At 49.3% G+C, this 11,122-nt stretch overlaps 1 protein-coding gene across 3 annotated transcripts; it reads left to right on the top strand.

Annotated features, from left to right (window-relative positions):
• Nucleotides 1-134: 134 nt before the first annotated feature.
• On the top strand, nucleotides 135-9,830 carry map3k15 (mitogen-activated protein kinase kinase kinase 15). 3 transcript variants are annotated; one of them, XM_088363997.1, is made up of 30 exons: nucleotides 135-701; nucleotides 1,415-1,554; nucleotides 1,636-1,659; nucleotides 1,862-1,942; nucleotides 2,388-2,581; nucleotides 2,666-2,834; nucleotides 2,902-3,008; nucleotides 3,071-3,241; nucleotides 3,311-3,423; nucleotides 3,539-3,698; nucleotides 3,787-3,937; nucleotides 4,011-4,118; nucleotides 4,192-4,241; nucleotides 4,338-4,433; nucleotides 4,504-4,591; nucleotides 4,683-4,816; nucleotides 4,979-5,106; nucleotides 5,303-5,433; nucleotides 5,489-5,594; nucleotides 5,993-6,150; nucleotides 6,242-6,425; nucleotides 6,563-6,737; nucleotides 7,413-7,590; nucleotides 7,774-7,959; nucleotides 8,065-8,170; nucleotides 8,271-8,499; nucleotides 8,641-8,753; nucleotides 8,979-9,085; nucleotides 9,158-9,234; nucleotides 9,293-9,830. In XM_088363997.1, the coding sequence occupies exons 1-30, from the start codon at nucleotides 377-379 to the stop codon at nucleotides 9,384-9,386; spliced, it is 4,083 nt and encodes a 1,360-aa protein (XP_088220123.1). In that variant the 5' UTR covers nucleotides 135-376; the 3' UTR covers nucleotides 9,387-9,830. The 3 variants fall into 3 exon arrangements, with proteins under 3 accessions (XP_088220123.1, XP_088220121.1, XP_088220122.1); XM_088363995.1 differs by lacking the exon at nucleotides 1,862-1,942; XM_088363996.1 differs by lacking the exon at nucleotides 1,862-1,942 and having other exon boundaries at nucleotides 9,171-9,234.
• Nucleotides 9,831-11,122: the final 1,292 nt, after the last annotated feature.

Consider the following 11,122-nt stretch of genomic DNA (forward strand, 5'->3'; position numbering starts at 1 on the left):
TGTTTTGTATAAAAGTTATACAGGGGGGGCTCGGAAGTAGGCATGCCCGGGGAGTAATTCAGTGAAGAACCGCCACTGCCATGGGCTTATGTCATGTCTACGGAATGAAATGTTGACTTCCACACATGCACTTCCTCGTCTTTTATAGGGGGGCGGGTATCTAGTCGGAACCGGTCTAGGAGTGAGCGGACCCCTTGGTGCGAGATAATGGGCCGCTGATGCGACCTAATGAGGCGGAGATGCGCGGGGACAACCTCGGACTCGCGCCTCTCCTCAAGGAGACCGCAGGTGCGCACCGGGTGAGGAGCAGGACGTGCCCCGGGCGGAAAAAGCAAGTCTTGACGGACATCCAAGGGGGCGGAGGCTGCGTGGCGACATGGAAGCCGGCCAGAGCGCGCAAGCGGCGGATTGCATGGCGGGCGAGCACTCGGCCGCTATGTGTATGCTGGAGCGGGAGCGTGAGCGGGACCGGGAGCGGGCTGAGCTGTCCAGTCCCAGCCCGCCGGCCAAGCAGCGCTCCCTGCGGGTGGTCTACGTGCTGAACGACGGGCTGAAGGCGGTGATGGCGAGCAGCCCGGAGTCCGGCGCTCTGCAGTGTCTGCAACGGGCGTGCGACGCCGAGAGCGCCCTGCTCACCACCGTCACCTTCGGCAGGCTCGACTTTGGGGAGACCTCCGTGCTGGACAGCTTCTACGACGCAGGTACCAAGTTCGGCTGGTGCTGCTGCTGCGTGATTTGTTCCCATTGCTATGGTCTGACTTTCGGATTAAGTTGCAACATCAAAAGTGCACTGCAAGCGTTTTCTTTACTTTCTACTTTCTGATGAGACTTTCGGTTCCGTACTCACGCTGGAGGCTACAGAGAAAAAAAAACAAAAAACGGAACAGACTTTGCTTAATTGAACGTGAAAAAATAGAAGCACTGAAATGTACTCACGTGCAAAAGTATAAATTCAATAGCCTTTCTAATAAGAATATTGATAATTGTCACCGGTGAGTATGGTAAAATGGCTTTCTAAAACATTTGACTTGACCATAGAATAGAATAGAATAGAATAGAATAGAATAGAATAGAATAGAATAGAATAGAATAGAATAAAATAGAAGGCCCTTTATTGTCATTTTACAACTTAGTTGTACAACGAAATTCGGATAGCTGCTCCCTTCCTAGTGCAAACATACAAAATTTAAAAAAGTATAAAAGGAAGTCTGAGAATAAAAGTGAAAGATCTTATTTACAGTATAGCGATTAAAGGAGTGTAGCTAAAAATAATAAAATAAATTTGACAAGTTTTGCTTTTGAGAAATATGACTCAAGTAAAAGGTAGTCCGACAAAAAGTTACTCTTCTAGTAAGTGTAAGAAAACAAACAACACCAAGTTTCCAAAAAATGGATGCGTGTCTTATCCGTGCAGACATTGCGGTGGTGGACATGAGCGACGTCTTCCGCCAGCCGTCCTTGTTCTACCACCTGGGCGTGAGGGAGAGTTTCGACATGGCCAACAACGTCATCTTGTACCACGACACCGACCCCGACACGGCGCAGTCGCTCAAGGTAGCGTTTTTGTAACACAAAGCTTTTCTAACACTTGTGCTGTGCCCAGCTTTCAAACTGTCTTTTGCGGTGTGCTTTCAGGATATGGTCGCTCAGAAGAACACAGTAAGTGTCTGCATGGGAAAGGAGCGTGTGCACACACACACACACACACACACTTTCTTGGGCTATTTTGAGAATCACGCTTTCGCTCTGTCCCAATCACTACCCCACGTGCCCCTGAAATAGCAGGCCACGAGACCTTAGCAGCTGTTCTGTGAAGCAAAGGGTTTCAATGTCTGAATGGTGTTTGTGTTTGTGTTTGGAGAAAGCAGTTGGTCCTTCAGCGCTAGGTTTCCCCTGGGTCCAGCTGCCTCCGGAATACAGAGGCTCTGGCCTGCGCAATCAAGTAAGGTAGAGTGGAGTAGCAAAGCATGCTGGGGGATTGTGCTCTCTAACCGAGGAGGAACAGGAGGTCACATTGTGCAAGAAAACCTCCAAAAGGCAACCAGGCTGAACGTCAGCTTGTAATGTTCACACTAGTGTGCTCACAAAACGTTTCGCAGGAGCCTTGTTGAGTCATGGACAAGCGAGCCCACCTTGTTCCTCTAACAGAGTCCAGCATGATCTTGGTAAGCTTGGTCGGGAATACAGCGTGACTTAGCGCCATTGCCGGCAACAAAATGGTGCCCTGATGTGTGGTTTGAACTTTTTCGAAATTATTTTGGTTCAGCGTTCGGTATTTGAGCTTGTCTTTGTCGGCATGATGCCTGACAACATTCTCCGAGGCCGACTCGAGGCTTGACAGAATGCCAGGGACAGGTCTCGTTTTAAAAGTTCCTTTCCGTCTCCAGGCATCCAGCGGCAACTACTACTTCATCCCCTACATCGTGACGCCCAACCACGAGTACACCTGCTGCGAGAGCGACGCACAGCGGAGGGCCAGCGAGTACATGCAGCCCAGCTGGGACAACCTCTTGGGGCCTCTGTGTGTCCCCCTAATGGACCGCTTCACCAGCCTGCTCAAGGACATACATGTCACATCCTGGTTAGAAACAAAACTTGACGTGGTTCCAAAGTTTCCTACCATCGGTTCTCGGTGGCCACAATATCTAGCGTGTCCTGTCTGCAGCGCCTCCTTTAAGGACACCTTGCTCAACGACATCCGAAAGGCCAGGGAGAAGTATCAAGGCGAGGAGCTGGCTAAGGAGCTTTCCCGCATCAAGCTCCGCATCGACAACACCGAAGTCCTCACGCAGGACATTGTCATGAATCTTCTCTTCTCTTACAGGGACATTCAGGTGGGCTCATGTCGATCATGAACCGTTCCAAAGAATAAAACGTGCATCACCCCGTTTGCTTTGTCAGGACTACGATGCCATGGTCAAACTGGTGCAGACCTTGGAGATGCTGCCCACTTGTGACCTGGCGACACAGCCCATGATCCAGTTCCACTACGCCTTTGCGTTAAACAGGTCACACGCAGAACTCCAATAGTTTGCATTTGAGTGGATTTTGTGACTCGCGTTCTTTGCAGGAGGAACAGTCCTGGCGACAGGGAGCAGGCCCTACGTGTGATGCTCCACGTCCTACAGTCGTGTGAACACCCGGCTCCTGATATGTTCTGCCTGTGCGGGCGAATATACAAAGATATTTTCCTGGACTCTGACTGCAAGGACACCAAGAACAGGGACAACGCTATACAGTGGTAAGAATACACGTACATCTGAACCCATGTAAGATGTCTGGTGCAGTCAAAGCCAAAAAACTTTTGCAGGTACAGGAAGGGCTTTGAGCTTCAGCCTACCCTCTACTCAGGAATTAACCTGGCCGTCCTCCTCATAGTCGCTGGCCAACAATTTGAGAGCTCCATGGAATTGAGGAAAATTGGTAAGAGAATATCACCGGGCCACCGAATTTTCTTTTTCCCATCCCGACTCGTGGATGACCTCCAAGGCAAACACACAACCACACGCTGAAGTCCAGATCTTGCTGTATTTTCCAGGTGTTAGGTTGAACAGTCTGTTGGGGCGCAAAGGTTCCTTGGAGAAAATGAACAACTACTGGGATGTGGGCCAGTTCTTCACTGTTAGCATGCTGGCTAGCGATATCCCTAAAGCCACCCAAGCTGCTGAGAAGCTCTTTAAGCTGAAGCCACCTCTCTGGTAAGATCTGATGTCCTTGTGAGAACTAATCCCGAATTTGATGGTACAGTAATGCCTTGAACTTTTTGGTTTGTGTCCCTCTTCATAGGTACCTGCGTTCTGTGGTGCAGAACCTACAGCTGATCCAGAGGTTTAAAAAGCAGTTGGTGGAACATTCCCCCCAGAGGGACAGACTCAACTTCTGGATGGACATCATCGTGGAGGCCACACAGGGCACCACCAACCGACTGCGTTTTCCCGTGCGGATCCCAGACGGAGCATCCGGCCGGATCCAATACCCCGAGACGGTTCTTTGACATCCCTATGTTCCAGGTGCTGATCCTGGAGCCCACTAAAGTGTACCAGCCTTCTTACGTGTCCATCAACAACGAGGCAGAAGAGAAGAACGTCTCCATCTGGCACGTGTCCCCAGCTGAAACGGTCCGTGGTGTTTTTCCACAGCTGAAACTGAAACCTTCCTTTGGTGACCATCTGCTGCGTTCTTGTGTTGCAGAAAGGCATACATGAATGGAACTTCACCGCCATGTCTATCAAAGGCATCAGGTAGAGCGTGGTCCAAAGATATCTCAAGTCATGGCTTAATGCAATTAAGTTTGTGTAATAATGAAGTTTGTTGATTTTTTCTCTCTTTACCTGCAGCATCAGCAAGTTTGACGAACGTTGCTGCTTCCTCTATGTCCACGACAACTCTGATGACTTCCAGATTTATTTCTCCACCGAGGAGCAGTGTGCTCGGTGAGGAAGTGCACCTCCGTGTTATGTTTTGGTGAGACTGAGCCTGATGGGTCATCACACGTCCACTCAGGTTCTGCTCCATGGTGAAGGAGATGATATCGGACGGCACGGGTAACTCCGTGGAGTTGGAGGGCGAAGGAGATGGAGACACCTTGGAGGTGAGTGCAACCCAGAACCTTGACTTGGGATTTTCTGGGCGTTATACTTGCAAGTCAAAACGTACACGTGACACTGTTGGTACTACTGCAGTACGAGTACGACACGGACGAGACGGGCGACCGGGTGGTGCTCGGGCGAGGCACCTACGGAGTGGTGTACGCCGGGAGGGACGTCAGCAACCAGGTCCGAATTGCCATCAAGGAGATACCGGAGAGAGACAGCAGGTGGGTGCCGCCAAAGACAAGCCCTTTGAGACAAGCCCTTGCAGAGTTTCGGTTCCCGGGTAGTCCCTTTAGAAGTAGCTACTGCATCTCACAATCTTTCTGTCAAATCAATCAAGCAATCTGTTCAAATCAAATCTGTTTTCCCTTGTTTTGGTAAATCAGGTACTCGCAACCTCTTCACGAAGAGATTGCCCTCCACAAGTACCTGAAGCACAGGAACATCGTTCAGTACTTGGGCTCCGTTTCAGAGAATGGATACATCAAGATCTTCATGGAGCAAGTCCCCGGAGGTGTGCATCTGTGGTCTACCCAAGACCAGAGGCACTTGGCCTACTTGCATTTTAAGGAAATTGAAACAGTTGTTAGACTTACGAGATTCTTAAGTTGGCTTTTGGTGGCTGCGTGGGGTTCATGGCGTCCAAGTAAATTGAAAGTTCCATCATGGACCGAATGAAACTTGAAGTCATCCTTTCATTCGTCCTCCAGGGAGCTTGTCAGCATTGCTGCGCTCCAAGTGGGGTCCGCTGAAGGAAGCCACCATCATCTTCTACACCCGGCAGATCCTGGAGGGCCTGCGCTACCTGCACGAGAACCAGATCGTCCACAGGGACATCAAGGTCTGACCGAGAGAAAGCAACGCTCGTCATTTTGACTCACCACTTTTGTCGACAGGGTGACAACGTGCTGGTCAACACCTACAGTGGCGTCCTGAAGATTTCAGACTTTGGTACCTCCAAGCGGCTGGCAGGAGTCAACCCCTGCACCGAGACCTTCACGGGTAACGTGGCAGCTAATTTGGCAGCTTTGCACGCAAGACTCTTCTGTCTGTGGAATGCCAAATTGAAGATTGATTTTGCACAACAATTCAATAGTAGGGAGAAGTTAAAAAATATCTTCACTTGCTGTCCATGGAAACGCTCGGAGGTGGCATGCTGGAGCACACACGCGTATTGACCGAGCATCTGGCCTCCTCCATCTGTCAGAGCCTTGTGCAATTAGATCAGCTAATCAAGCGCAGGCACAACGCTGTTTATCTTTCATTAGTAGGTTCATCTGTGTTGCTGTGCCTGTCCTAATCTCCTTCTCCGGTTTATTGTACTATATGGGGCAAATTCCAGATCTTCCAAGGACAAACTTTTATGTTATGGCTTCACTGAGCTCCATCTCCACGTGCAGGCACTCTGCAGTACATGGCTCCGGAGATCATCGACAAGGGTCCCCGTGGTTACGGAGCCCCGGCCGACATCTGGTCCCTGGGATGCACCATCATCGAAATGGCAACCGGGAAACCTCCCTTCCACGAGCTGGGCGAGCCGCAAGCCGCCATGTTTAAGGTTGCCGACCGCTTTCATCTCCATCGGCGATCCTGAGAGAGCGTATCCGCTTTGATGGTCTCGGCCCTCCCGCCTGCCCTGAAACACTTAGGTGGGCATGTTCAAAATCCACCCGGAGATCCCCGAGTCTTTATCGCCGGAGGCTAAGTCGTTCATCCTGCGCTGCTTCGAGCCCGACCCCCACAAGCGAGCGCTGGCCTCCGACCTTCTGAGGGACACCTTTGTGCGACACAACGCCAAGGGCAAGAAGAGCAAGATCGCATTCAAGGCCTCAGGTGCGGTCCAAATCAGTTCCCAATTACCGTTTCATCTTTTGGAACACATTTTTAGCGCCATGTTCTCAGAGAATATGCAAATGAGTTTCTTCCTTTGCCAAGAAGAAGTAACGGTGAGGTTTTTCCGCTTTCCTCAGACTACATCCACGTTTCGCTGCCGGTGCAGCTCCAGTGCGAGGCCGCAGGGAGCAGCAGCAGTGAGCACGGTTCCATGAGTCCCGACTGCGACTCCAAACACGACGTCTTCTTCCACAAAAAGAAAAGCTCTGGCTCGGAGAACCTGCTCAAGCCGCCAAACTCCAACTACCTGAGGTGCCACCGTGCACCAAACACCTGCCACATGTAGTGAACAATTCAATACTTGACATTCGAACAGCGGTTTTCGATCCCCTGAGTGGCGACAAAGCACTAGGTTTGTCTTAATAAAACAACTCCACTCATTTTGACATTGACACCGAGATGCCACATGATGTCACCAAGGCACCATTCTTGTCTTCTCGATTCAACATAGTGCTTGAGCAACTAGTTTTGTCTAGAAATAAAAAACTCCTTAACTCACTTTGGCAAAATTCCTTGGCAACAAATCGGTACAAAGTTTTTTGTGGGAACTCTGTCCATTTTTTTAAAAGTTTTTTTTCTTTTCAAGAGCTCTGCTGAAGGTGAAACACAGAACTAGTTGGATGTCATGGAATAGAAACTCCCTCGTTTTGCGAACGTTGCGCTTTTTCCTAATATCAAAAAAGTGTGTGTGTGTGTGTGTGTGTGTGTGTGTGTGTGTGTGTGTGTGTTGGTGGCAGATGGCCTTAGTGTTGTCAGCATGCACCACTACCTTTTACAGCACGGATATAATGAAGCTTGATAACTTTACAAGCTACTGCTGTTGACTCTGCTAGACACACACAGTAGCCAGGAGAGTCTAGTATCCGCAAACGTCATAAAAAAAAAAAAAACCCTGCGCTGAGCTGACAGCACGTGTTTGTGTGACAGCGTTCCGGACGAGGGTTCGGTGTCGGAGGACCGCAGCGGGGCTCCGCCCTCGCCGGAGGACAGAGACGGCGGCCTCTTCTTGCTCAAGAAGGATAGTGAGAGGAGAGCTATTTTGTTCAAGGTCCTCAACGAGGACCAGGAGAAGGTCATCTCCAACCTGAAGGAGAATTACATCCAGGTGCGCTTGTGCAAACACAAATACAATGAGTGGTGTGCCAAGTAACGGATTAGGACCGCTTGTGTGGCTCCCTCTATTGGAGAGAGAAATAGCCTCGCCAACCCAGAAGATCCAGAAAAAGTGAAAATGCGTTCCGCGTTCTCTTACTTGTTTTTTTTTGGGCCGGCGTCGTCCACACTCCAGGGCAGCGAGGAGCTGCAACTGTCGGTGGAGCACATCAAGCAGATCATCTGCATCCTGCGAGACTTCATCCATTCCCCAGAGAGGCGCGTCATGGCGGCCACCATCTCCAAGCTCAAGCTGGACCTGGATTTTGACTCCACCTCCATCAACCAGATCCAGTTGGTGCTTTTCGGCTTCCAGGACTCAGTGAGTTTCTGCTACTTTATTTGATTGGAAGACATAAAAGAACTTTCAAATGAGGATAGCATCTATATCTGCCAACGGTACTCACCTGTCCCTATTTTGTGTCAGGTGAACAAGGTCTTGAGGAATCATCACATCAAACCTCACTGGATGTTCGCCATGGACAACATCATCCGCAGGGCCGTGCAGGCCGCCATCACTATTCTCATTCCAGGTGGGCGACATCTGCTGGACATGTGGCCAATTTCAATCCAGCCAACTTTGCTCCAGCGATTCCCAACAGCAGCTAATTTCAAGTCGCGTCTCTCCTCTAGAGCTTCAGACGCACTTCGGCCCAGCGTCGGACTGCGAGGGAGCGGAGAAGGAGGACGAGGTGGATGAGGAGGAGGCAGACTTCGGTCCGGTGTTGGCCTCGGCTGAGCCCGGGACCCCCGCCGAGCCCGCGCCGCATTCGGCTGTGCCACACCCGGCCCACGAGCACCAGCGCTCGCACCACCACCAGATGGGTGCGCAACTGGGCCGCCTCAAGCAAGAGACCAGCAGGTACAAAATGTGGACATGGAGTCATTATGGCTGGAATTATGGTGACCTCATCTCATTTGATTTTGTTCTTCTTTAAAAAAACAAAAAAAATTGGTGGAATAATCACATTTAATCAGTACGCGCTGTTGGCGCCCCCAACAGGCTTCTGGAGGAACTGTTGCACAAGGAGCGAGAGTACCAGCAGGTGCTGAAGGCCACACTGCAACAGCGCACCCAAGACCTGGACCTGGTCCGAGTCCGTCACAGACCACCAGGTGGAAGCCCAAAACTTCACTTTAGCTCTTCCCACTAACTTAATGCTAACACCCAATGGAAAACACCATCGTTGGGTTAACGGAATGTTCTAAGACGCATTTGTAATCCATCCAATGACATATATTCTTTATCCTCAGTGAAAAACAAGTCATATTATTGTTTACTATTTGCACAGAGTTTATGTAGGATCTCAAACCTCCCCCAAATTTGTGTGCTTTCTGCAGACATTTCTCCTCCCTCCATCTTCCACATTCCGGCGGACCACGAGCCGGACAAGCAGCTCGCCGATTGGCTGAAGAAGCAGGGGGCGGACCCGGAGACTATCGATAAGGTGATGACTGTGTTAAGATGTGCACCACTGCCTTTCCTCCAGTCACTTCATCATAGTTCTAAATCTGTGTAGTTTGCGCTGGAAGAATACACGCTGCCTGACATCCTGAACGAGGTCACCAGAGATGATTTACGCTGTCTCCGCCTCAGGTATCAACACGTTGGCGTACTTTTCAATGCCTTCCCTAAGCTCCACCTTCATCCACAGGGGCGGTGTCCTGTGCCGGATCTGGCGGGCCATCCAGAGGCACCGGGAGCGAGCGAGGCCGAAGGGAGACGAACGCTCGGAGGACGAAGCCTGACGCCGCCAACCTTCCACTGTGCCTTTTTTTTCTGCCCAACTTGACCAAAATTCTCTCTTTGTGTGCTCATCGTATTGCCATATTTTGCCAAAATGTGTTTTACTGCATAACACAACTAGGTTGTTGAGAAAAGGGACCAAAGGAAGCATTCAAAAGAAATTAAGTTAATCTGAGTGAACCTGTTTGCAGTTTGTGTGGGCGGGGCCTACCCACTCACCTATTCTATTTGAACGACAGCTGGAAAAGTAAAACGATTTGCGTACCTTTGTAATTTTCAGCAAAATTCAGCTTAGCTTTTATCAACGGAGACAAAGCTGTTTTCTTTCTCAACACGAGCAAACTCGCCGCCATCTTTACTTGTGGATGCTATCAGCTTTTTGTCAGCCATGTTTTCTTTGCAAGTGTTTCCTGTTTGCTTTGCAATAAACTTGGAAATGATGCGCATCCGTCTCGTCTTTTTTGCCCTTTGTCCACTGTGGAAAAAAAAAATGCAAGTCAAGGCCGTTACACTCCCCTTCCACCATTGGACTTTGCCATCCTTAATCCCGTTGAAGTAGGTGAGATTGCCCAATGTGACACAATTCCCTTCACGTGTGTGTTATCGGACGCCGCGAATGATTTAGATAAACTTGTTTACTATCTAAGTGCCTTTGAGACGTCACAAAACGTCAAACTTTCCACAATTTATCAAGCGGGTGAAATTTCCTTGACGTACACACGGTTAATGGACCTGCGTGGTGATAAAGTGATATGGACGGGGGGTGGAGTGCTTTTGTTATATTCAAAGTAAAAAGTGAAAAACAGCCGACAAGCGTCAGGGTTTAGAAAATTCGGACACTTTTTGAATGAGCGAGACAACAAACATTTAAGATGACGTGAAGTCAAGGCTAGTTTCAACATCAGTCATTGAAATACGGTACGAGGTAATCGAAGATCAGAATCTTTATATCGTTCAATCAATGGATCGAAATGTGCTCAGCTCGGAAAAGACGATTGAGTGCCAACAGTGATGCAATCTTTTGCGAACGAGGAAATCATCAACAACGTAATGCTGCTGTGATGTGTTAATGGCCTCTTGTTGGCGACTCCACCTTGTTCTTTTTTTAGCTGTCTGGTTTCAGATTTCAATGGTCGGGTGATAGTGACTGGTGATTATGGGCTGATCGTGACGCTCCATGCAGCAACTTCACGCCACCCAAAGAAGTCGGCGGCTGAGAGCAAGTACAGTAGAAATAGGTTATATATTTTTATATATATATATATACATAAAATATATTTATATATATATAAATATTGATTTCCAGTAAATGTTGCTCTAAAACGAAAGAAATCTGAAAGAAAATTCTCACATGCAGCTCACTCCAGACGATAAGCCTGGAACTGGGATTCTAACCCTGAACCCCAGAAATGTGAGGCGCACATGCTTCCCACTCTTCCAACATACTGACGTTGATCGCCCTTGATTTTTTTGTTTTGTCCCCATAACCTAGTTGGGTGGTTTCGACAATCATTGCAAAATGTGAGCCTGTGTCTTTCGGGACACCTTGGCAACATCAAGTATGACATGATGATGAAACAGGTCCTGAAAATGTTGGCCGGCATTCCTTTGTATGATGTGAGCTCAGGTGAGCACATCCTGATATGTTGCAGATGAAAAGGACACCCGCCCCTTTCCAACCATTGCACGAGCACAGGTGGGCAGGTAGGCTCCCTCCCACCCAACAGGGTGGGAAAGC

Source organism: Syngnathus floridae, chromosome 20 (assembly GCF_059516105.1).
Source record: "Syngnathus floridae isolate MCC-2025c chromosome 20, RoL_Sflo_1.0, whole genome shotgun sequence".
Classification (NCBI taxonomy): domain Eukaryota; kingdom Metazoa; phylum Chordata; class Actinopteri; order Syngnathiformes; family Syngnathidae; genus Syngnathus; species Syngnathus floridae.

Bases quoted from the DNA above. Each gene is read 5' to 3' on its own strand.
- map3k15 (XM_088363997.1), top strand. From the start codon at position 377: ATGGAAGCCGGCCAGAGCGCGCAAGCGGCGGATTGCATGGCGGGCGAG. The intron at 4,434-4,503 runs GTGAGGAAGTGC...ACGTCCACTCAG, and splicing joins ACCGAGGAGCAGTGTGCTCG to GTTCTGCTCCATGGTGAAGG. The intron at 5,107-5,302 runs GTGTGCATCTGT...TTCGTCCTCCAG, and splicing joins CATGGAGCAAGTCCCCGGAG to GGAGCTTGTCAGCATTGCTG.